Genomic DNA, 24,528 nt, shown 5'->3' on the forward strand with positions numbered 1-24,528 from the left:
TCCCTGTTGTTTTTACAAAACTGCTTTACCAGCTGAGCATTGCCTAGCAAGTTTCACTAAACTAGAGGCTCTGAGAGAGTCTTTATTTGGATGTTAAGTGAGATGAGCTTAGAAGAAAAATGGAAGGGAAAAAGAGCATCGTGGTGCTGCTTCTCACTCTTAAAAAAATGTTTACTCTTTTTCCTAAAGAAAATCTTTAAACTGTGCATTCTGTTAATGTATTTGCTGGGTACATGCCATTTTGTGGACAAAATATTTATTTTCTGTCTCATCCTTACAGTGGCTCCCAACTCAGTGGGTACAGGCAAGCTTTTTCCCTTCAGGTAAAGCAGAGGGTGCTGCAATCTTCTCAGTATGTTTTCCTGAAGTTCTGTGTTCATTGTGTCTTTGGTGGTCAGTAAAGGCACCTACATGTAAAAAGCAAGTTTAAATAAGATGGAATATTAAAATATCCATTTGCCACTGGCAGCCTAACAGGCTGCACTGCAGACTTTCTGCGTTTTACCCCACAGGGAGTCTATAGGTGCATAATGTGCTTGTAAGTACATTTATAGTTACACTTAAATACATTTAGGAAATTGGTGTTCGTTTTCATGTAGAAGATTGTTCCTGAATCAAAAAGTATATAAGGGAGCAGAACCACTTATCAAACTTCATCTAATTCTGCTGATTGTTTCAGCTGAAAAAACCTATGGAATTTAGAAAAATGCTGTGGAATTTTCAAAGTATGTTTTTCAGGCTTTCAATTGAAATACAGTTTTAAAATTATTCTTTAAAGGCAACTTCAAAGTTAGTTACAGATCAATACAGTTTTGCAGCTGTGGCTGTACAAAATCTTTCTGGTGACCTGAAATTTTGGTTGTTTTTTTTCCTGGTGTGGTATGGTGGGGTTGAATTTAAAAGAAACATTTTGTGCTTAGGACCTAGTGTTCACCTTGTATTTACAAGAAGGGGATGTTACTTCAAACTGGCTCTGCTCTTGTACAGTTAGTTGAATTTCCATCAGCACATCTTCTGATTTAGCTTTATTTGTGAAGAATGGGCATCACCTCTTCGCACGTTGTGTTCTGAACCAAAGCACGATAACTAGACATGATCACGCGGCATTTTCAAAAGTGCCCTCCTGATCTACATCACATGTTCCTCTAGACACGTTCATTGTCTCTCCCAATACGTAACCCTTGGGTCTGTCTGTGAATGGGGACGGGGCACTGGATCAGATCCCTCTCTGATTTTACTCAGATGTCCAGAAGGTGAGTAGAACCTGACTGTGCACCTCTGTCCACTTGCAGAGGCTGGCAACTGAGACTTAAACCCAACAGACAAACTCCAGCTCATCACCTGAAGGGACACATCAGCCCAATTTCCTGGCAGCTCACAGCAAGCAACAATGAGCACCAGGAGGTGCTGCACTATCTAGGACAGGTAGCAACAAGCCCTACTGGCAGATCCAGCTGAACCTCAGTGCAGGGTGATGCCAGGCCAGTTAGGAAAAGACATCATCTCTTGTTCTAATAGTTTTGCCCATGCTGCAACTGAAAATCTATGTTGAGCTCAGTCAATTAGAACATTTGCTTCTATTTATGCATATAAGTTAATGAATATTCACCAAACATGTTGATTAAGGTGGTGTTCCTTTGCATATTCTTCCTAGATTTTTAGCCCTTTACTCTGAGCTATTCTATTATTCAAAATATTCACGTGGCACCAATGGAGTTTTTGATTAGGTATTAGGGGTGGTCAGATGTTGGAATAGGTGCTCAAGGATGTGCACCTCCATTCTTGGAGCTATTTAAATCTTGACTGGACAAGGTCCTAAGCAACATGAACTATCTTTAGATCTGATTTTAGCTTTGAAGTTATGCCTCTTTTGAGCAGGGCATTGGACATCTAGAGAACCATTTTAACATAAATAATACTACAGTTAAGGCAGAAGAACAGTGTTCCTACATTTTTAGTATTAATCTATTTATAGATCTGGAAAAAAATATGTAACCAGTACTTTTGTGGTTGTAACAAGTAGAAATAACAAAATTATCCTGTTAAAGGTGTTACAATATTTTCTAGTAAGTATCTGATTTCATTAAAAAAGTCATCCTGAGTTCATTATCTAGTCAGCATATCTGATTGCAATCTGATTGCAATCTGATTACAGTTATGTCATAGCAGCTGGTCAAAGTAGAACTTAATTTCTCCTATCCTCATCCAAGGTTTAATTTGACCAGTTAATTCATGCTGTATCTGCAAGAGTCTTGCCTATATTAAGGTACCTCCAGATGAGTTTTGATGACTCATAAGGAATGATTAAAGTAACTGAGGGCAGCACATACTTCTGAGGGTGATAATTCTGAAATTGCACCAGCCTGAATCACCAGGGCTAGTATGAAGGATGCAAAAATGCTAACACGAATGAACAGGGTACTTTTCCAGGTGAGAGAAGACTTTTAAGACAATAATAGATACATATGCCTCATGGAATTGCTTTTTGTAACCAAATGTTGGTCCTAACTGTGATTATAGCCTCTGGAATCCTTACTGAAATGCTGTACTAAGAAAAACAACCCACTATGAACTGTGGGTTCCTCTGCTTTACAGATTTCTGAAGATAATGTGAAACAATTAGAGGCTAAATGACCAATCTACATTTTTCTTTGCTATGGGGATAGTCACTCGATGAGGGAACAGTAACCAAACCATGGGATGAAGGCAATCTCTCATACTGAAGGCAGTTTCTCATAATGAAGAGCAAATATATGTAGTAAGTGCAGTTTGCAAGCCAGAGGCTAGGATTCCTTTTACTAGCAAATATTTGTGTAGTAATTCTCAAACAGATCTGTGAAAATTAGAACTAGCACAAAGGGTGAATTTTGTGCAATTGCTTGCTACAAAACAGTTCATCCAGAGGTGTCTGCAACACAGAAGAAGGAAAAGCTGCCTGGAGGTAGCAAAGGCTCGGAATATCCACACCAATCTTTTGGGAAGCTCATAATATCAAAAGCTTTGACAGGAACTGTAGTAAAACAAACACTAGTTTTACAGCTGGATCTTCTTAGAAACCAATATGCATACTATAAGAGAAGAATGGGTACCCTCTGGTTCAGATCTCTGCGTGTTACAGAATGCAGGATGACTCTCAGTCATAGCTTATGGAGTCTGGAATGAATTTTGAATCTGGATGAACACCATAGTTCATCCAGAATGGGTGAGCTGCTGACTCCCTGCATCTGAGATTGCTGACTGCTCGAACCCAGGGACTGCTGCAAAGAATCTTATTGTGGGAGAAAAATTTTTCTCTATCTGGAACTCCTCTGGCCACCAGAAGTAACTTATTCACAGGCATTGGGTTAATCTGTAGCCAATCTTTAAGGATGGTTCCACAATCTGCAGCCCTGAAAGCTGAGATGGGAGGGAAGTGTGAAATATTCTAGTCCTCAGGACAGGAGGGGAGTACTCAGATAACCCATGCAAATAACTCTGTGCCATCTTGGGCTGGATCTGAAGTGATACTACAGTCACCTAACTGCTCTCACAGGTTACCAGTTTGATGAAAGACAAAGTCAAGCTGTTGCCAGCTCTCAGATGTGTTGGTCTATATTATACAGATACTAAACTATGCAGTCACACGGGCATCGTAAATTCGTGAAACTTGGCAACCATCTTTGCAGAAGTCAACTGACCAGGACAAATTCCTCTGGGTACTTCTGAGGTCCAAAATTTAGGACAGAAGTAACCAATACCTTGGTGGCATTTTGAATTACCATTCTATTCTTTCAATCTACCATGGTAAAAACTGTTGCTTGGTGTTTGAAAGAGTTGAAATATTATATTTAGGGGAGTGGTGGGAGCACGATGGTGATGAACATATACTGGTCCAAAAGTTCTGAAAAAGTTGTGTGTTTACCTGTCAGACAAATCGAGTCTGGACACCAGCACTATGACCTTAATTGACCTCAACCCTCTTCTGTTTAGAGTGAGGTAATGGTTCGGTCACTCCCTGCATTACCAAAGAGTTTGAGGCCTTTACTGGGATAGTGTTTACAGCTTCATTAATGCAGTGGTAACTGAGTTTCTTTAGCAGCTGGACTAACATCAGGATATTATTTGGTAAAGTTCTGAGAACTGAATAGAAAAAACATCAGTGTTTTCAAGTGATATTTGTGCTGTGGTCTAGGTTAAAAGTTTTTCTTGTAATGGGTAGAAGAGGAAGTATTATGGAATGATAAGGTAATAGTATGGCGCAATGATCAGCAGATATGGGAAGGAAACTGAGCCAGCTAAGTGAGTCAGTAAGAGGAGGTGCAAGTTTGATGCTGTGAATGCTTAGCTGCTTGGGATGAAGCTGTCTCTAGTTTCCTTATCTCCAATTTGTTTGTCATCTGACCTTTGCAGGAACAGGGGGTTGGCAGCCACAGTTAACAGCTGCTGAATCCCCTGAGCACCTGTGCTTGTGATGGTGAGGCAGAGGTTTGCTCTGCATGGTTCTAGTCATGTCCTTCTGCTGATCCTTTTCTTAGCATTCTATTGGAAGATGTCAGCTACTTCTCTTTAGGTTTTCAAGCAAGCATTTCCCTTTGGTCAGAAAAATATAGGATGTACTGCATCTGTCCCTGGAGCAGCTTTGTGGTGGTTTTTGTGTTTCTTGTGGCCAGCTATAACTCTTGCTGTGGTGGCTCCTAGCTAAAAAAAAACCCTACTCACTGCTTTGCTCTATAAATACTGTTTCCAGTTATTAGAGCAAAGTGCAGAGCAAAGCTGCAGTTGCATTTGGTCTGAGTTTGTGCTGAAGACTGGAGATGCTCATAAATTGCAGTTACCCTGTTGAGGATATGGAAAGGAAAGCTTGCTTTGGTTCCTACCCCAAAGACTAGAGTGAGTATAGCTAGTAATTCTTCTGAAGACAAGGATTTTGTAGCATTTTTCTGAGAAGGCTTTCTAGCAGAGCAGGAGTTCTGATCCTTGCTGCTCTTGCTCACAAGGACCTCCAGGACTTGGATCTTTGTGCATCTTGAACGTTACTCTCTTCTGCGTGGAACAAGTAGAGAAACATCAGAAGCATGAAATCATTACTCATAAACTCACCCTTCTCCTAATTTTTATTGCCAGATCCAGGCAATCAAAAGCCTTTTTCTTAAGTTTGAAATCTTATTCTTGTCTCTAGTTAGATATAGGCTGATGTAGTGGCATTAACTCAGCAAAGTCACTCTCCTACACTTGTGAGAGTGGGTTTAAATAAGTGGTTTATGATTTAAATGCCAAGCAATCCCAAACATTGTCATCTTGGGCCATGAAAATCTTGAGTTTCTCAGTATGATACTGCCTGCTTCTGCTGAGTGGATACCATTGCTCCCTGGTAGAGCTGGCAGGCCTTCAGTGCCCTCTGTGAACTGCTGTGCCAAGTGCTGTGCCATGGCCTATTTGCCCACCCTGGTTGACAGTGGTCCCAAAGCTATTTTTGTATGCTTAAGTCCCATTAGAGGCAGGGGCAAGTAAACATAAACCCAAAATTATGGATATGGTCAAGGGATGACCTGAATTCAGCCAATAATCTTTCTGCTTTACACTTTGGTGATAAAAGTGATATTGAACAGCTTGCTGCATTACCACCAGAAGTCTTTGCAGAATTAGATATCTGATGGACCTTATTAGAAATTAGCCTTTTTTGGTTCCAGAAAACCTGCAAATAGAACAGGATTTTTTTTCTCCCTTCCTTCTGTAAGCTTTTATTTTGTATCTTGGCTCAGTGTCCTTTTCTACTATTCTATATAAATCTCTTGTTTGGGCAGATATCTGGTAACTTAAAGATTAATTTTGGACAAATAAGCATTTGTTGTTTTCTTGCTGATGCTTCTAATCTATGAAAGCAACTGAGCAAAAGGGAATAGGAAAACCTATAAGAAGGCAAGGTTGTGATTTGGGGATTTTTTAAAAGCTCTTTGCACACTATCTGTCTTTTTATTTAAATACTATTCTTAGTTTGAAACTTTAATTCTGGGCGTACGTTTGGTGCCCAGATGGTGCAGACTCACACAGAAGCCCATCACGCTGTCAGGGCAGGCGGATACATATGTAAATATTTTGCCTTTTCCCCCTATAATATTTGGCTTTGTCTAATCTAATTGCTGTCAAAGGCAGAATGTGAAGAATACTTAAGAGAAGCAAACAATGAGGACCTCAGATGTTTATACTGCACTAACTCTGGAAGATGCTGGTAGTCTGTAATGTAATTAATAACTTGTTTCACAGGTTTTCTTCTTCATGCTGTGAATTCATGGTCTATGATCTAAGTTCATGCCAAGTAGTATCTTAAAACCCTTAGTAGAAATTTGTAGTGGTTCAAAACCATATTTTACCCTGTGGAACTGTCGATATAAGGCTAATGGTTCTGCCTTTTCAGTTCAGGCTGGCAGTAAGTGTCCTCTACCTGCCTCCTTGTGTATAGTGCTCTTTATTATTTATATAATTCATTGCTTCATTTAATTTATTCTATTGAGTGCTCATCTTAATGTATTTTTAATACATAAAAGCATTTCCAGCATATCTGCGTCTGACTAGGGGTAGCTAGTAGCAAACAATGTGGCCAGCCACATTAAGGATACCTATTTAGTTAGCAGAGGTCTGAGCCAAAATAACATAATGTTAGTGGGAAAATTACTTCCATGAGCTTTGACTCTGACAACTTAGTGAGAAGGTCTAATAAAGATAGTATTAGTTGAGAATGCTGGCAAAAGCAATGTAGGAAACCAGTCTGGCTTTCATCAATACAAGAACAGTTATACTGTTACAGGTTTCTGATCAGATGTGGAATTTGGCTAGGCTGTAATTCATGGAAAGCATCAGACTACACCAGACACTTCTATGGACTTCTTATGTCTTCTATGGACACTAACTATGCAGAGAGATGCCAGGAGATCAGATCCTGGAGGGGCAATCATTGTACAGGAAGGAAAGTATTTGTAAAAGGAGGTGTAATGATGTGATCAGAAGACATCAGAAGCAGCACATGGTGCTTTTTTCCATGAAACATGGTGAAATCCTGAGGAAAATACAGAGAAAAAAAAATTGCCCATTTCAACCATTGGTGTTGCCATCTGAGCATTATTGTTCAGAGATGCCAATGAATTCTGTCTCTGAGCCTGCTGTAAAAGTGTCTGGGTACCTTCAAGAGACAGTGTAGCCTGTCACATGTCCTTCCTCTGTGGGGTGGAAAGGGTCAGGAAATTGTTCACTATCTATATGTATAATTTTTGTGTTGTTTTTTATTATTTAAGGAAAGATCAAAGGTGTTTGCTTTGTGCATTTCCTGCAGTATGGACATTGATTCATGACTATGATGACACAAAAAGCTAAGACCTGAATTTATAGTTTCTATACACTGACTGCATGGCAGTTGCTAGCTCATAGTTCAGAGAAGACATGAAAGGAGGGGTGATTTGCCACACAGATATCTTATGGTGAAAGAAGGACTGGCAGCTACTCCAGGCCAGTCTGGAAGGTGCCTGGAATGTGTGGGAGATAGACTTCCTATATCATAGGTTTGGATCTCAGCTAACATGTCATGGACCAGACAGAGTGCTGGTTGTCACAGCGGGCAGGGATGGTAGGGATTGCTTTGCTTTGGGCTGTCAAACCCATCTGGCCTATAGCTGGCAGGACATTACATTCCTTTAACCACCCTTTTCTGCATTTTGCCTTTTCTAGGAGCAATTGAGCGGTGCTCCTACATCAAGTACCACTACTCCTCAGCCACCATCCCCAAGAACCTTACCTACAACATCACCAAGACCATCCGGCAGGACGAGTGGCACGCCTTGCGTAAGTGTTGCTGCCTTTCTTCACCCTTCTCCTCGTGTGCAGGGGGCAGTGCTCCCTGGTAAACGAGAGCACAGGCTTTGAGTGAGGCCCCTCAGAGCCCTCATCTCACATACGGTTTGTCTTTGTAGCAGACGGATCGATTTGCTCTTAGGACCTACATCTCTGTTTCTGCTGCTGACTGGAAATTCTGCCGAGCCACGTGAATGTGGTGGTGGGGAAAAGGCATTTGTATGCAGAGATTAATATTGAGTTAAATACAGAAATGAATAACAAAATCAATGCCCTATTTTTTAATTCAGTGGAATGCTCTGTACGTGAGCACATTCTCATGCCGCTACTGCTGCTGAGTTTCCTGCTTCCAGGAGAATTCATTGCTGGCTTTTATTGCAGAATATGTCCCACTGCCAGCAGCTTCTGTGTGAGTGTGGCATCACTCTCCTTTGAAGATCTTGAAAGAGAATTGCTGCACCCTTTAAGGCACAAGGAAGGAGCTTAGCCCTCAGTGATAATTGTAGCCAGTGGTCACCAACTTGTAACATTTGCTGAAGTGACAAGATCTGACAGGGATGGAATTGCCTTGGGATGTATTGGCTGACCTGAAATCTTGTCTCTTTCTCATCTGGAGATGGAAAAGAGATTTCACTGATAAAACACAAGAGGTAGTATTTCACAAGGCAGGATGCCACTGCGACTGCTCTTGTTACTACATTTTCATGGGGACTGATGAATATCCTGAGCAGCTCTATTTTGGTGGAAGCAGTTAAATCTCCTTGAAGGTGGCAGGGTTGAGGCAATACTGATTGTGGTTGAGACACCTCCCACAGCTCTGTGTGTTTCACTACTCCCTTGCGTGGCTCTTGCCTTCCTTTTAGAGGGTCCTTTTAAGCTCTAAGGAGGAGACGGTTCAATGTTATAATTAATTTCCTGCAGGGGTGAGGTCCAGCATGGTTTGAGATTCATTGGTGCTTGTAGGCCTTCCTAGTCTACTCTGGTAAAGAATCAAGAACATTCTAGAGGGTCTTGCTAAATGCCTGTTGATTTTTTTAATGTGTCTTTGTGGATAAATACATATTTTTATTGTGACATGACAAAGAAAAGGAATAATTGAACTTATACCTCTCTGCAGGTTGTAAGAGGCTGGTCTTGCAAAATACTGTGTCATGCTAATTAGAAATCAGAGGATCAGAAGGTTCAGTTCCCTTCGGGTTTCTCCTGGCACCTGTCTTCTGCTTGTGTTAGTTTCTTGTTAAATGTAAAAATGCTCATCTATGAGCATAAATAAAAGTGCACCCACCACCCAAGATATCTTCTCTTAGGGCTCATAGGGCAGTAGGAAGGGGTTTTGGTTTATGCTTTTTGTGTATGTGTGGTTTTGTTTTGTGGGTAACAATGACTTTTCTGCAACCATCTACTGGGAATCTCACTGTTAAAGTTTTTTTTTTCTAAAATTAATCTTTATCTCAACAATGGCTCAAATAAAGGGTGATACACCTGGTCATCTAAGGTTGTGTGCATTCCTTGGTAGGATCAGCAAGTTCCTGAGCTTTGTGTGTTGGGCATTTGTCAGTCTCCAAAGGTGCAGCTTAGACACTGGACCACGTAGGGTAAATCTTCAGAAAATCTGTGTGATTTTAGCCCCTGCCTTAGCAACTGACCCTGTTCCATGCCTCTGGACTAGTTTCACCTGGGGCACAGCTACTTTATTTCAGCACTGGTCAATCTGATATTCCCAAGTCAACCTGGCGTTATTTTTCTCAGAAAATTTTCCTATTCCTTTTAGTGAATGTTGTGACAAGCAGCAAAAGAAGGACCTGGGCCTGGCTATCTTCTTTCTCTTGCCATGGATTATTTTTCAGATCTGTAGCAAGAGACAGGGAGGGAAAAAGTGTTTCCTGGAGAAACACATGGCATCTTGGAGAACTTCAGAGGAAATGGAAAGGGGAAAGCAGAATAGTTGGTTACCCTAGTAAACCCAAATACCTCTTCCAGGCTGAAGCCACTGTTATAATTTGCTGTTTTGCATTTCAGTTGTGTGTTTTCTTTTTCTTGTGTATGGACAGCCAACTGTGGTGCCTGTGAAAGAAATCTGTTGTTTTGCGTATTCAGTGGGTTGGGGGTCAGAGGAGAGAGGGTTCCCACCGTGGACTGCAAACTGCTTTTTTCAGATTGCTGGGTGGCAGGACTGATGTTCCAGCAGTTTCTCTTGAATTGTGGGAGTGGGTGAGAGACAACTCATTTGAGGCTGAGGACCCCATGGCCCCATTCAGCACACAAAGCAGATACTCTTCTAGCAATGCTGTTAGCTGTGCTAGAAGAACACAAGAGAGCAGCTGGTCCTAGAGGAATGGTTGGAGCTGACTTTACCCTTTTTGATTTTATCTTTTTTTCATTCTCTTTGACATTTTCAAGATGGAATCTTTGCTCCATATTGATTGCCTATGGCAGTATGAGCTGGGGAAATAGGACTTGTCTTTTCTGCAATCACTTCCTCTCAACTATCTCTGGTTAAACAGGCATGGAGGGAAGGATGATGGTAGTATTGTCAGCTCTTGCCTGTCAAGAGATGAATGTTCATCTAATTAGACAAAACAAATCTTTTTATGAGCTGAGAGGGGAAGAGAAAGCAGAGGAAAGCTGTGTCCAACAACTTTGAGCACAAGTAACTGTCTTTATGGAAGATGCTGACATACTGATATGACAGAGTCACTGTTAGGCATTCACCTTGTCACACTTTGGCCCTGGCTTTGAGTACAAAACCTGATCCATGGTAGGTTTTTTTTTTTAATGAAAAAAGGAGACCAACATCATTGATGCTCTTAGAAATGGAGACATTATTACAGTAAAAAGCCAAGAAAATGTGAGCAGGTCCATATTTATTCACACATTGTTCCATGTATTTTATTCTGTTCCTGTAGGTTCACTTTCATTGTGCTACAGATTTGTTCACAAAACATGGGAATGTGCTCATGGCAGGGATTTGAGCTGTAGAATATGGTGGAGGAATTGGGAAGGGTGAGAGGTGTTTTCAGATGATAGAATAAGCATTTCAACTGGGTGCTTGTGCTTTAAGGAAGCTGACAATAAAAGGGAGGCTATGTTGATGTTAATTTTTTTCGCTTGTCCCAAAATCTTCAGGAAACTGTTATCTAGTACATTATGGCAAAGCAGACTGTGTTTGTAATGAAAATGGCAGTACCTCCAAAGTGACGAGGGGATGGGCTGTATTCAGTTCAGCATCTTCCAGGAGCCCACAGAGCTGTTCCTTAAAGCCACTGAGGGATATGGCACTCAAAGCCAAGGGAGTGTTCAGTCTACTATGTTACTCTTAGAAGAACAACAAACACATGTTTTTGTTTTTGGTTTGGTTTTTTTTAACTACCAGAAGGACTGTAGTAAGGTCATTTTGCTTTCATCCCTATTTGGCTTTGTGTGGGTGTGTTTGTTTTATTCTGTATTTTTATTTGGCTATAGGCAACCCAGGCTCTATATTCATCTTATGCTGCACTCTGAGAATTAACTGTTTCATGTAAAAGAGCCATCTTTTCTCCACAGCAGATGAAGACACTACTGTGGCTTTAAAGTGCTGCAAACAAGCAAGTTGTTGGTGTGTGTTCTTGAAGAGTGAGGTTTGTTTTTCACTCAGAGAACAAGTACAAGACTCCCTTTTCCCTTTCTCCTGCCTTGGTAGCTGAAAATGGGACAATTTCTGCATGGCACTTGCAGCCTTTGGCAGAGCTCCCAGTGGCTTATGTTATAATGCATAAAAGTCTCTACATCAGAAGAGAGAGAAAAAATTCTTCCTTGTCTCTAAAAGCTCTTGTTTTGCTGATTCACAGAGCCTATTGTGTGAGGTAGATAGTTTGGCCTAGAAGCCTTTTATTTTTCCTTCCTCCCTGTATGTCACAAACCTGATTTTTTTACTTTGGATTTAACACTGCCACAAAAGAGGGAATTTGTGTGTACTTCTCCAGCTTGCCATTGCCTCCTCAGCCTGTCTTCCACAGCGGCTGTGTTTTGTGTCCAGGAATGTGAAGAGTGCTGCATCTGGGCAGGAAGTGGCTGGAATTGCTATGGAAACTGATTTTTTTCTGCACAGCTAAGAAATTGTGTCACCAGACTGCTTTAGAGTGAACCTGTTCATAAACAGGTAGCTGATGCTTCCCAAGTGTTTAAGAATTTCCTGGGCTTTTTGAAAATACTCCTTGCCTGTGGGATGTCCTTTACCTGTCTTCTACCCCCACATTTATACTGCAGGACTACAGGACATGGGCTCTAAATTTAAAGTATCTGTGCAGAGAGCTGCATTGTCAGAACAACAATCATAACACTTTGTATTGGAATGGTAACATTCATCTGCACTCTGGAGCTGCAGCACTCCTGTGTATGTGGTGGTCTAAAAGCCATTTGCATAAAAACTGAATTCTAAAGTCAAAAGTAATAATAGCCTGGCACATTATGAGAAGAGCAAGTATTGGAGGAAATGAGTAATTTCTACAGGGTGTACAGAGTGGTAATATTTTAATATAACCAGTAAAACTACTGGAAAATTATCCAGTAACAATTAATGCTCAGGGAAATGTCTGTACTTCAAGTTTCTGTAATGTGTAGACTTCTAATCTATGGACATCCCAAGCCTTTTCATTCCATGGAACATGAAGTTGAGAATTGCACAGAAGCTCAGTTGATAGCTTGATAATGCCTTGGTAACACCAGCAGGCTTATGGACATGGCCCCATCTGCTGTTATAAGCAACAATAAATATTTAATTGTTGCATTTTTAATAGTGGCTGACCCCAGAAAATGTTTGCTTTTGTTTTTTTCATGGGTACTACTGAAAGCAGTGTTTGAAGTAAATAGGCAGCATCCCACTTTTCTTGCTCCTTTCTTTCACTCTCTCCTGTATGTGCCTCTACGAGGAAATCCTGCTTCAGTTTTAATTAGCTACCTGGGCCCCCAGATGGAAGTGCACTCTGAAGTACAGCCCCATCCTGCTGGTCAGTGCCATTTGGCTGACAGTATGATGTCATTCCTCAGTGCATTGGTTATGACAGCACACGGGGCAGCCATCCCAGAGGTTAGTCAGGCAGCAGGTGCTCACATGCCTGGAGGTCTTGTGTTGTTGGATCTTCATTGCAGTCATTGTTCCCACAGCTAATGACCAGGTGGTAGTGACAGACCTTCTCATTTCCCTCTCTCTCTGCTGTAGGGTTTTCTTCATATCCTGCTATTTCAAGCTAAGATAATACTTTTTTTTTTTTGGCATTGAAGCCTAAGACCTATTTTGAGATCTGTAAGGGATTTTATTGCTTTTGCTAGGCTTCATCTTAGGATCTGCTAATATGCCTGTGACCTTAATACTTACACTGATGAATAACCTTCCCAACTGCATACTACTTTTTATTTGCTTCTTACAGGCAGGAGAGCAGAGGTGGAGTAAGGGAGGATCAGTAGACTCTCCAGTTCTGACCTGACAGGGGTGTCTGAATAGCAAATATGGACAATATTTGGGAAGGGAGAAAATTAGGACAAGGAAAGGGGTAAAACAGTGCTGGAGAGGTGAGATGAGGGATTACTAAGCATTGCAATTCGGAAAAAGGTTGGAGTGGAACAATTTTGGAGAGAAGGCGCAAAAATGATCTGTTGTTTGCGTTGAAGAGGGGAACAAACAGAAAAGCACAGGATCCCCTCCAAAGCCCTGTTCAAACTGCACAAGCCAGAAGTCTCACTGTACATCTACTGCTAGTGCAGCTGGGAAACACCTGCAGCAGGGAGATCTCATCCTCCACTCTTAGCCAGCAGCTCACTTGATAGAGATCACAGGTGAATCAGGGTAGTCTGATTCTGCTGATGACCCTCTAGCCACTCTTCTGTATCAGTAAAAAACTCCCACACTAAAATTTCTGTGTTTGCAGTTTGTTTGCTTAAAGTTCACTTAAAATCAAATGAGCATTTTTAAGGTTGCAAATAGAAGCATGTAAAGTTAGATGACCCAGCTTGGGCTGCATACTCGGCCTTAATTTATCTCCTCTAAGCACACTCATTATTGAGTCTTTAATAACTGTAATCACACACTCTTGCCTTGTTCCATACATTTGACATATTCTGTTTCCATTCAATGATGCCTCTGTTTGATTTCTTTTTATTGCTCAATGTATGGTTGTTGGCCTTTTTAATTGCAGATTACACAACTCTTGATCCTATGATGGAGTTAACCACTTCATGGATTTTGTCATGTTTCTAGTCATTGTCTTGAAGAAAGGCATGCAAATATAAATTTGTTAATATCTAATAACCTCTTGTGGTTGGCTATAACTTGCATTTTAGGCCTGACAACCAAAGATGACTTTTTGGGTTTTTTGGGTATCCAGTTGGATATAAGGCAAGCTCGAGTTTTACGTATTTCCAGAGCACAGCTCCCACTGACTTTCAGAGCAATTCTAAGAGATCCAGACTATGTAACCAAACCTCAAATGGCCACCCAGCTCTCGCTGGGTCGGAGTAAATGAAGAAAACACAGCTAGGGACCACCTCTAAAGAAATTTCTTGGACTGTCTTCCCATCACCAAGGAGTTTTAGGGTAAGTGAGGAGGGAAGTGCTTGTGTGAGAGGGAAGAGGAGGTGTGGCCAACTGACTGATCTCTCTTCTGCTTGCTCTTTGCTGAGGAGTTTCTTGTGTTCTCAGCTTTCACACTGATCCTTTCAAAGGGCCCCATTTCTGTATTTCCTAGATTTGGCTTACTTGGCTTGGTAACCTTCATGTTGATAGGTTTTGGGGTTTTTTGTTTTGTTACATTTGTAAGTGCAAGCACTTAGATTCACTGTGGCTAAGGTGATGTTTTGCATTGCCTCACACTTACACAGGAAAAAAGAAGACATTTTATCTTTGTTGTTGAAGAGAGTCTTAAGGTATTTACAGAGCTGTTCTGAGTGCAGGAAAATTGAGAGCAAACCCCTTCCAGTCCCACTAGTGATTTTTTTGCAAAGAAATATTACTTTTTGCCTGTTGCCATGTGGAGATGTTGGCAGGTAAAACATACCACTGCTAATGATTTCCAGTCATTCAGACAGTCAAAATATAGCTTTATTAATATGCATACAGAGCTCTCTGTTTCCCTCTCTCCCTCTTGAGAGACACAAGGGGGGAGAGATGGGCGTTTTTCTGTCTCTTGGCTAATCAAGAATGATGCCTTGTGCATTCTTAGGGTGAAAGAAGAGGCAAGAACAAACAGGAGGTTCTAATGGGTCTCATCCATTTGACTTGTATAATTTTTGATTTATATACCAATTTAGTGCCTGGTTTATGATGATTTATGTCCCAGTTTGTTTATACCTCGGTCCGATGCCCCACCCCACAATGTTAGTGAGATGAAATCCTGGCAGTTAAATATTTCAAGGTGATTACATGCCACATACAGAGCTACTAATGAGGAGTTAAGTGCTTCCTTACTTTAGTGCAAGAAGATAGACATAAGTGGAACATTTTGGAAATGAGCTTAGTGTGATTTGTTCACAAAGCCATGCACCATCCCCAAGGAAACATCATAGCAGCCAGCATGAGAGAGAGGGAAAGAAACTTTGAATCAAGCAACCTGGCTCTGACCTGACACAAGCTACAGTCTGAAAGACGAAGGTGAGTTTTATATGTCAATAGCTACTAGGAAGTGGTTGCCATTTTAATTACTGTTTTGCCGTGATGCTTTTTGGTCATTGAATTACAGAATAAACCTCATCCTCATGTACAATCCAGGACATCCTCCTGCTTTTAAAAAATAAAAAAATGTGTCAATATTAATGTGCAGAAAACATAATGCAGCTTTACATCTTCAGATTCTTAGTGTTAACTGGGTCATTGTGGTTTTGGCCGTGTTGTCAGAGCTGAATCTAATTCCGGTCCAAGAAGACCAGGTGAAGCTGAAGGATTTGTCTAGGGCCCATCCCAAGACTCCTTAATTGGCTGGGTGAATCACAGTTTAGCTGTTCAATTATTCCCAACCCACCTTCAGGAACTGATTGCACAGTTGGTGGGGGAATAAGAAATCAGGAATATAAATCAACTGCAGGTATCTCCTGTGGGAATTCAGAGTTCAGTCTCGCAGATCTCATCTGGCTGCTCTGGATGTAGGTTATACTTAATGGAGCTTGAGCCTGCATGTCCCTCTGCATCACTGGAGTTATGACAGATAATTTGAGTCTGTCTGCCACTGGTGTGTGCAACTGATCAATATCTCTTTAATAAATACAAATTCTCTCTCCTCTCTGCCTTCATCAACTTAGTCTTTTCTGGCTTGCCTTTTGCATCCTTGTGTGTTTTGTGGTTTTTTCCTTCCCCCCGAACTTGATTCCCACCTAGATATTCTCAGAGAAGAAAATCAATGGAAGAATATCAGTTGCTCACCTAAGAGGGGCTCCTTTGCCGTACGTAACTAAGGTTATAAATAATTCAGTAGGGCCCCTGTCTTTTCTTTCCTCCCATAAGATTGGGGTTATTAAAATTTTATGGGAGAGGACATGGAGGTGGCTGAATTACTGGCTTAATCTGATACAATCTTCAGCAATGCATTAGTTCAGTACCAGCTGGTCTTTACTCATCATCAGAGGCACACACTAAATCAATCTTCCTTGTAGAATCCATTTTGCAGCATGTTATTATCATGTATTTGAGCATGATGTAATGCTTTCCTTAGAAGTTACTCTCATGCCTGATGGTATTGCCAATGGAAGAAAAGTGTTAAACTGCCAAGGCAAGGCTTAATCTTTTTTCTTCCACTGAGGAAGTCAGTAGAGACATGAATCCTTACAGAGAAAGATCCTATTCAGAAGGGAGCTATAGGCTGGGGATTAAGAGTTTGGTTTGGCTTATATTCATACCAAAATAATAATTCTACTGAAACAAGAACAGATGTTCTAAGATGAAAATGGTGCAAAATCAGCATCTGGGTGCTAAATATTGAGGAAAATATGAAGAAAAGAAAAGGCTCCTTGAGATCTGGGACTTTTTGGCATTTCAATGAAAATGGACAGATCCCACAGTTAAACTTTTCTGTTAATGCTGTTGCTGATGGCGTGTAGTGCACCTTCCATTCGAGTGTCTTGAAACACTTAGGAAATGGTTTTCCCTTCGTAGCCTTTGGAGTTAAACAGAGTGCCAAAGGAGGAACACAACCCAAGCACACCCATTTCGCAGAAAGAGTTACAGAGAAATAAAGTGACTTGCTAAATGTCAGAGTGAGTGGGAGAGCCAGAAACAGAACTCAGGTCCTTAGATTCCCACTGCTCCAAGTGCTAGACAATGCTGTGTCCTGTAGTGCCAGGGACTAGGCAGCCTATCTCCTAGAAAAGCCTTGCAAAAGCAAATATCACTAATAGTTCTTTTCTAAAGATATTAAAAAAGTTAAGATTTTCAGAATTCAGTGGCCAAAGCCAGAATTGAAATAGACATTTTCCAAGTACACATTTTTGGCTAGAAAAATAGCAAAACCACCTTCAAAAGCTGCTAGTGGATTAGATACAACAAAGTGGGGGTTCCTCAGAACCTGCTAAATCCCAGGTCCTTGGAGATATGAGAGTGAGGAACAAGGATCAAAGGTTGTCCATTACAGTGTGTGTAGGTGCTGGGGTTTTTCTGCCATGTCTAAGTTGCATTCTACACCAATGTCCTTGCTGATTTTACAGCAATTGATACAGCACAAATGACATAATGGTACTCAGTTTTATCTGCAAGTAATCTTAACCATCATTTCCTTTGAAAAATAATCAAATCAGTACATTTTGAGAAATGGTAATTATCAGTCCTGTTACAGAGAATCTGGAAAAAAAGCCCACTGAAAGGATACCTATAGGCATATGTTTTAAAAATGGCCTTCCTGATATGGCTTGGGCAGAACCTTTTATGGGTGACAAATCTTCTTTGACAGGTAGATTGGCCACAGCCAGCTCTGCTTCTCTTCCCAAAATGGCATGGGTCAGGAAATGATTAATTGACCAGGATAGTCCTGACCATGATTACTGGCTGTGGTTACCATCTGCTGCCAGAGGGTGCATTAGAGCTACCTGTGATGTGTTCTACGTAAACCTGGGCTGAACTGGTCTTTGGCTTGTTTCAGGAATATCTTCATCTCTCATGGAACCCAGTGTAACAGGACCTACATGTTGGTTATTTCTGCTGTATTTCATGGGTGTTTAGGTCTTTACATGAAAGCAGGATTTTTAGTCATTAAACAAGTGATACTTAACCCTTTGCTGGGGCACCACTCCTCTGTACTGACTTTAGCTGATGAAGTAGTAAAGTCCGTGGTGTCATCCCTTCCACAGAGGACCAGATATTTCATGTGGAAGGAACTGAGAATGAAAGGCTTTTGTAACAAGGAACCAGGCAGAGAAATGCAAAAAAACCCTCCTTGATATAGCAGTAGGATTAGTATTTCAGTGTGTCTGCTCAGTTTTCTGTGAGGAATCAGTAGTTCTCTGAAGAGATGAATTGACAGCTCTGCTAGGTGAAGCTTTTTGACAAGATGAAGGGTTGCACAGGCAGGAGCACTTTGAAAATCTGTGTGATGCATGGATGGATTAGATCATTTGATGTATCTCTTTGGCTGCTAGTTCATAGGATTCCCTGATTAACAGTTCTGGCATTGGCTTTCAATGGGAACCAATCCTCTATGCAAGCAAGAGCAGAGTCCCAGGGGTAAAGGAATCCCCACTTTTTGACAGTCATATGACAAGTGCAAGGTAAGGTTATTTGTGGTTTTTATCATAACTAGGGGAGCCTAAGTATTTTACAAGCCAGTGAAGAGAGGCCATTTGTCACTGGCTTGTTGGATTCATGATGAGTGTTTCGCTGTCCTTTCCTCATAGAGCAGATGAGCTGATCTGTTACTGTACCAAAGAAGTGCTTAGAGAAATTATAATCAGTATTGTTGTAGGGCAAAGGCCTGGTAGTAAGGTCTGGGAGGCTCCTAAACCTGCTGGTGCAGTCCTCAGAAGATGCATTAGCTGAGAGAGGGGCTGTGGAGAGGCAATCTCCATGCAGTGATGGCCTGTAGGAATTGCAAATCTGTCTAAGAAGATGGCAGAAGGAAGATCAGTCAAGGAGGACATGGATAGGATGTGGCCCAAGTTATCTGCAGAGGGTTCTGGTCCGCACAGCAATCTCATTTTAGCGGGATTGAGGGGAGCTAGTTTGGGACAGAACGCCATCTGCTTTGACAGCTGCCTTCATTTTGATATTGATAGAAAGGGAAAAACATCTGGTGGTGGCTGTTTAGTGGTATGGTTGGCAGTTGGAAGGATACTGCTGCTTTCCAAGTCTTTTATTCCTGTGCTGTAGGCATGAGTAGAGAAAGCACTCCCTGGTGTAGGAGCAGGAATCTTGTAGCCTTGGGGAGTGGTGAGTGCAGAGAGGAGCTCTTTGTATGCCTGGGAGGCTGCGTGTGTTTTTTGGTTTGTTTTTCCGAAAGCTGAGAATGCAATTGGATGAGCATTCAGTGGTGCCTTTAAGAATAGGAATAAGGGAGCTAAGGTGATATGTGTAAATACCTGGGGAGAAGCTAAAAGAGAAAACAGAGCATAATGGAAAAGTTGCTGGGGGAAATAAAAATGTGATGCCTAGATGCTCTTCTGTGTATAGAGAGAATTTCTCTCCTCTGTTTATAATTCAGTGATGTGGATGCATTAGATTTATGTGAAAATCAAACAAATTCCTGACATCTCTGGCAGTGCTGAGACAATAACCAGAAGCTGTTGCCTCTGTCACTTTCCTTTTGCAGCAAAGTCTGATGGTGAATGAGACTGGCATGAGTTTGCCATTCTTCACTCACTACTTTTTGAAATTTACTTCTGTTTGTGTTTGTGTGTGTCAAGCTCTTGGCACAACGCTGATAAGCAACAGAAAGATGGAGCCTTTCCACAGATCAATAGAGATCAATCTCTTAATTTCAACTGAATGATAAAACAAAACCAGCTATTAAGAGTGTGTTTTTACTTTTCCTTAACACCTGCCAGCTGATAGCTAGCAGGCAGCTCCCAAAACCAAAGTACCAAGACACATAGAAGAGAGCTCTTGCCCACACATTATTTATACTGACCCCATCAGAGCCATGGGGTCTGTTTGTACAGACCTGAGTATTACACAACAGGTAAATGTGCCTTGAGGCATAAGTGTGGAAAATTCAAACTATTTGGCTTGGGCTAGGTTTGTTATTTTGTTATTGGCCAGTCCATGACCCTGGCTGCAGTGCCACAGAGCCGTGGGCACATGTCTGAGGCCACAGCATCCAGGGCAGAGCTGCAGGTGATGTGAAGATGAGGCTATCAACATGTTGGTGTTAGTCAACATCCATGGGGTTCAGTGGTACCAGATCACACGTAGCTGTTCAGTAGTACAGCACATCTGGTTTCCTGACTTACAGGTGCCTGGGATGATGAGTTCATTTGGGTGTCATTAGAACATTCGATCAACTATGTGGGATATTGTCACACCGGTGCATTTACCCCAACTAGTCTTACAGGTATGGTTTGTGGGCAGTGAGATTCATTGTCTGGGTGCTGTGTAATGAAAATCTTGCCCACTGTTGCATTCAACTATCAACAAAGAGGTCTTGGTGAAGTATTTTTAAAATGTCTGTCAGTCAGTACATAGAATGGTCAAGAAAATAGTTGTTTTGGTAATTGTTCTGACTAGTTGGAGCACCAAATTGTAAAAACTTTATTGTGGACAGTACTGTATGTACCCGTCTTAGACCCACCTGAATGTGAATGTCAGGGATGGATATGCAGCAAATGGCACAGGACAGTAAGTAGTGTAAGTGAAATACTGCTGTTAGTAAATATCAATAGCTGACAGTTGAATCCTTGTGGGTATTTTTTATGAAGGAGCAGAAAACAGATATTTCATTTGTCCTGAATTCACTGGGTTTTGTTTCTCTTCCTACAATTCTGGCTTCATCAGTAAGTGAGATGTGTTTGGACATAGCTGCTCTGGTGGGCCAGGCAAAAGGAACAGAACATTGGCTCCTGCAATGAGTTGAGTTTTCTCATTATTTGGGAGTGTGTGTGGGGGAAGGCCAAACTGATATATTGCTTGTGAAGGCAAGAGACCTGAGAGCACCAGCTAAACCCAGGCATACTGCAGGCAATTACTGGGCATGTTTCCCATTTACAGCCACACCACTGTGCATAATCACCGTGTACAAACAGTTGCTCTAGCAAGAGCTGATCTCTTCCTGGTGCAGAGCTCTCTCTTGACTTTAGACAGCTTTGCTGCTGTCTCTTGAGCCTTCTCCTGCAGTATTGTCCTGCCATTCCCAAAATGCAGCACCATGGCAGCTGCAGCCGTGCAGTTTGGCTCCCAGGGCTGTGCTCAGGTCAGAATGTGCCTTGCTTCAGTGCCGTGCTTTGCTGGAGGAGTTGAGCATTGGAAAGTAAGGTATGAGTTCTACTCACAGCCCTGTTCTTCAGGTTCTCAGCTTTGGCCAGCTACTGGTTTGGTGTCTGTGTGCTGCATTTGTGTGCTTCTCATCTAAAAGCTGTCTAGAAGCACTTTGGCCCCTAATGCAAATGTATTGTAATTGGCCCTGACAGAGATGATCCCAAGAACTTTTTTCACCAGTAGATTTTACTGGAGAGCAAGAGCTTTGTGGAGGAGGTCTTGTTCAGTTTTGAAGAGGGAGAAATAGAGGGAGAATAGCATAGAGTCAGTGGTTTTGGCTTTCCATGGGCTGAAGGTGCAGCTGCAGTGGTGTGGAGGAGCCTTGGGCCGTTCTCCTACCCCTGGGATGGGAAGACTGAAGTTTCAGGGCTGGCTTTATTCCTGTATCCCCTTTTCCCTGATGGTGCCTCTGTGTGGGTCATTTTGGGCGTTTTACTAAACCAAAAGCCTGTGCCAGGGAGATGTACTGCTGCTAAGGGGAGAACAGCTGCAGAAAGGGGAGGTCTGAAAGCTGGAGCAACATCACATGGAAACCAAAAGAGCTGGATGTTTGTCACTGTAGCATGACTTGAGACAAAATCCCAGCACCTCAGGCAAACAATAACAAGACCCGAGTTGACGGAACCGCTCTCCTGTGAAGCCTTATCCGTCGTGGCTGTCCTGCTCTGCTAAAGCTGCTCTGAGACTGCTCAGAAATGATTGCCTCTTCTCCCTCTTTAGGGAAATGATAAGGGGTGGGCTGTGGAAAAGGTGCCAGCAAGCACAGAAGGGAAGAGAAAATAGAGAAAATTTGATGTTGAATGTATTCATCACCATCTATTTTAGGGTCAGTTACTGTCTTTTTTCTGTGTTAAATTAGGTGTTATTTTTAGACTTCCAAATCCATACATGGAAATTATTCTCAAGTGTTCCAGCTTTCATCCTGTATTAAAAAACCCCCAGTCTTATCTTGATGGTGCATTTACTGCATTAATTCTATGTGATTTCTTTTATCCTTTTTTTCTTCCTGCTCAAAAAAAATTATCCCTGCTTGCTCCTCTACCTTGTCTAACATTACTGGAAATGCAGCAAGAGAGCTACTTGTTGCTTTAGTGTTTTGTTGGAGTTATGGGGGAAGTTCTGGTGGGTTAAGAAGTGGCTTAGCTGGCAGCCCACCCACTTCCTTGTGATTTTTTTCTTCAAAGAAGAGTCTGACAGAGGAAAGTTGCAGATTTGCTGAGTTCAAAGCGTGTGCCCTACAGATACAACTTTGTGATTAGTCCTCAGAACTGGCACATAAAGCTTATGCTATGCCATTGCTACTGATGTTAATGGGAGTCAGGCAGCTTACTCACAGTGCACTGATTTAAAGAGTAATAATTTACCCAGAAAAGTCCCGAGGCAAGAGAAGTGATAGCCATTTATTAATTCTTTTGTAAATCCTTTTGTCTGTGGCAGTGGCATTGCTTTCCATCCATTTCTAAGTCATTGCATTTTGGTGAGCCCTGGGCCTTGAAGTAGGAAGAGAGCAGGATGTTATTTTTCCCATGTCCTTGAGCTCTTCAGTGCTAAGAGCTGGTGCATGTACTAGAAATTCAGACTATATTTACGAAGAAGAGACCAAAACCTCATAAACATATTTTATACCCTCTGTTGCACATGCAGAATTAGTAGCTGTGGAGAAGAATATGACCTTTAGGCAGCCATTGAAAAACAAACAGAGAAAGCTGTGCCTCTCAGCTTTGATAGAAAGCAGTTCTGAGCACAGCTGTGACATCAATGAGATAGTTACTTATAAAAGGGTGACTTTTTCAGAGGGAAATGAATTGGGGTACCTGAATTTGAGGTATCTGACATTAAGTATGCTTTAAAGGGCCTGATGGTCAGTGGGAAATGCTCAGCATTCCTCAGGAGACCAAGTAAGATGGTCAGCATCTTGTTGTGGTTATGTGCAACATTACCTGCTAGTATAGGCAGTTATCCAGCAAAGGTGTCTCTCTGGCAGGTTTGGTTGTATTTGTTATTTCTGTGCTAGTTAGGTCTGAGATTTCCAGTGAAGATGTTGCTTTCTCAGTGGAGGAAAGAATTTTGGTTGGGAACCAACTCATGGAGAAAAGGGTGTGTGCAAAATTGCACCATAGTACTGGGTACTTTTTGCTGTGGAAAGATTCCTCCACATATACAACGAATACTGGTGTTCCAAAAGCAAGAGAACTATGATTCTGAAATAAATTATCATAATGTATTGATTTCTAAAAGGAATTGGGCTACTTGGGATCCCAAATGACCCTGAAAGCTACAAATGAATCTTGAAAATTCCATGTTTTGTTCCCAGAGCAGATGAACCAGCACAAAACATGATGGATGCAAACTTTCTGAGCAATTCCAGTGGTGGAGCTAGCTTTGGGAGGCTTGTGGCAAATGGCAACATAAGTCAAAGAATCTCCTGAATGCTAAGTTTGCCTTGAGACGAGCAGTCATAATTACAGCTACATTTGTATATTGCATTGCAAAACCTTGAGTCCTTCAGGAATGTTATTTGAAATTATGATCTTGCAGCATGAGCCTGAGTATCAATCTGGGAGAGTGGGTCATTCATTAGTTAGAATTCCCTTTCCCTCCTACCTTTCAAAAAGTATTTTGAATGTTTTTTTCACCTTTCCTACTTTTATCCCCCCTGCCCATCCTTCTCAAATGCATGAATATTTTATTCTTTCTAACTTGAAATTGAGATATGCATATCCCTGTTCTTTCTCTATGTACCTGTGGGAACTTTTCCCAGCTGATTTTTTTGCCTCTTTTTTTTTTTTATAATAATGAAGATAGTGCCAGGTACCTCTACATGAGAGGAATTTTAGTTATTTGCACAATAGTATGTCATATTGAGGATTCACTTCCTTGCCTTTGTCCATGGTGACTGTAAAGAGATAGAGGAGGGATTGAGATTCCTTTGATCTGAGGGAGATGAGAGGTGGCAAAGATGACTTCTCAGTGAGCTGAATGGGCACAAATCTCAACATAATCCTTGGTACAAACCATTTAAACTACCAGCTGGAGCTGGGCAGACAATGTTCAACCAGAAGCACATGGCCCCTTCTGTATTTGCTTGCTAGACTCTCTCACAGAGGGATATGGGGACAGCCTGAAGTAGTGCATCCAGCTCCAGGTTCCTCTGCACAGGAAGGACTTGTTGGAGTGAGTCCAGAGGGCCACAGAGATATTAAAGACATGGAACACCTTAGCTGTGAAGACTGAGATAACTGGGGTTGTTCAGCTTGGAGAGGAGAAGGCTTTGGAGAGACCTTATTGCA

At 41.6% G+C, this 24,528-nt stretch overlaps 1 protein-coding gene across 3 annotated transcripts in view; it reads left to right on the forward strand.

Annotated features, from left to right (window-relative positions):
• LOC134549715 (transmembrane protein 178B) overlaps positions 1-24,528 on the forward strand; it is a 273,157-nt gene that overhangs the window by 47,700 nt on the left and 200,929 nt on the right. For all 3 annotated transcript variants that reach the window (XM_063395585.1, XM_063395588.1, XM_063395587.1), the window contains exon 2: positions 7,699-7,812. In XM_063395585.1, the coding sequence (XP_063251655.1) occupies positions 7,699-7,812 (114 nt within the window). The remainder of the gene's footprint in view (positions 1-7,698; positions 7,813-24,528) is intronic.

Source organism: Prinia subflava, chromosome 4, assembly GCF_021018805.1.
Source record: "Prinia subflava isolate CZ2003 ecotype Zambia chromosome 4, Cam_Psub_1.2, whole genome shotgun sequence".
Taxonomy (NCBI): Eukaryota; Metazoa; Chordata; class Aves; order Passeriformes; family Cisticolidae; genus Prinia; species Prinia subflava.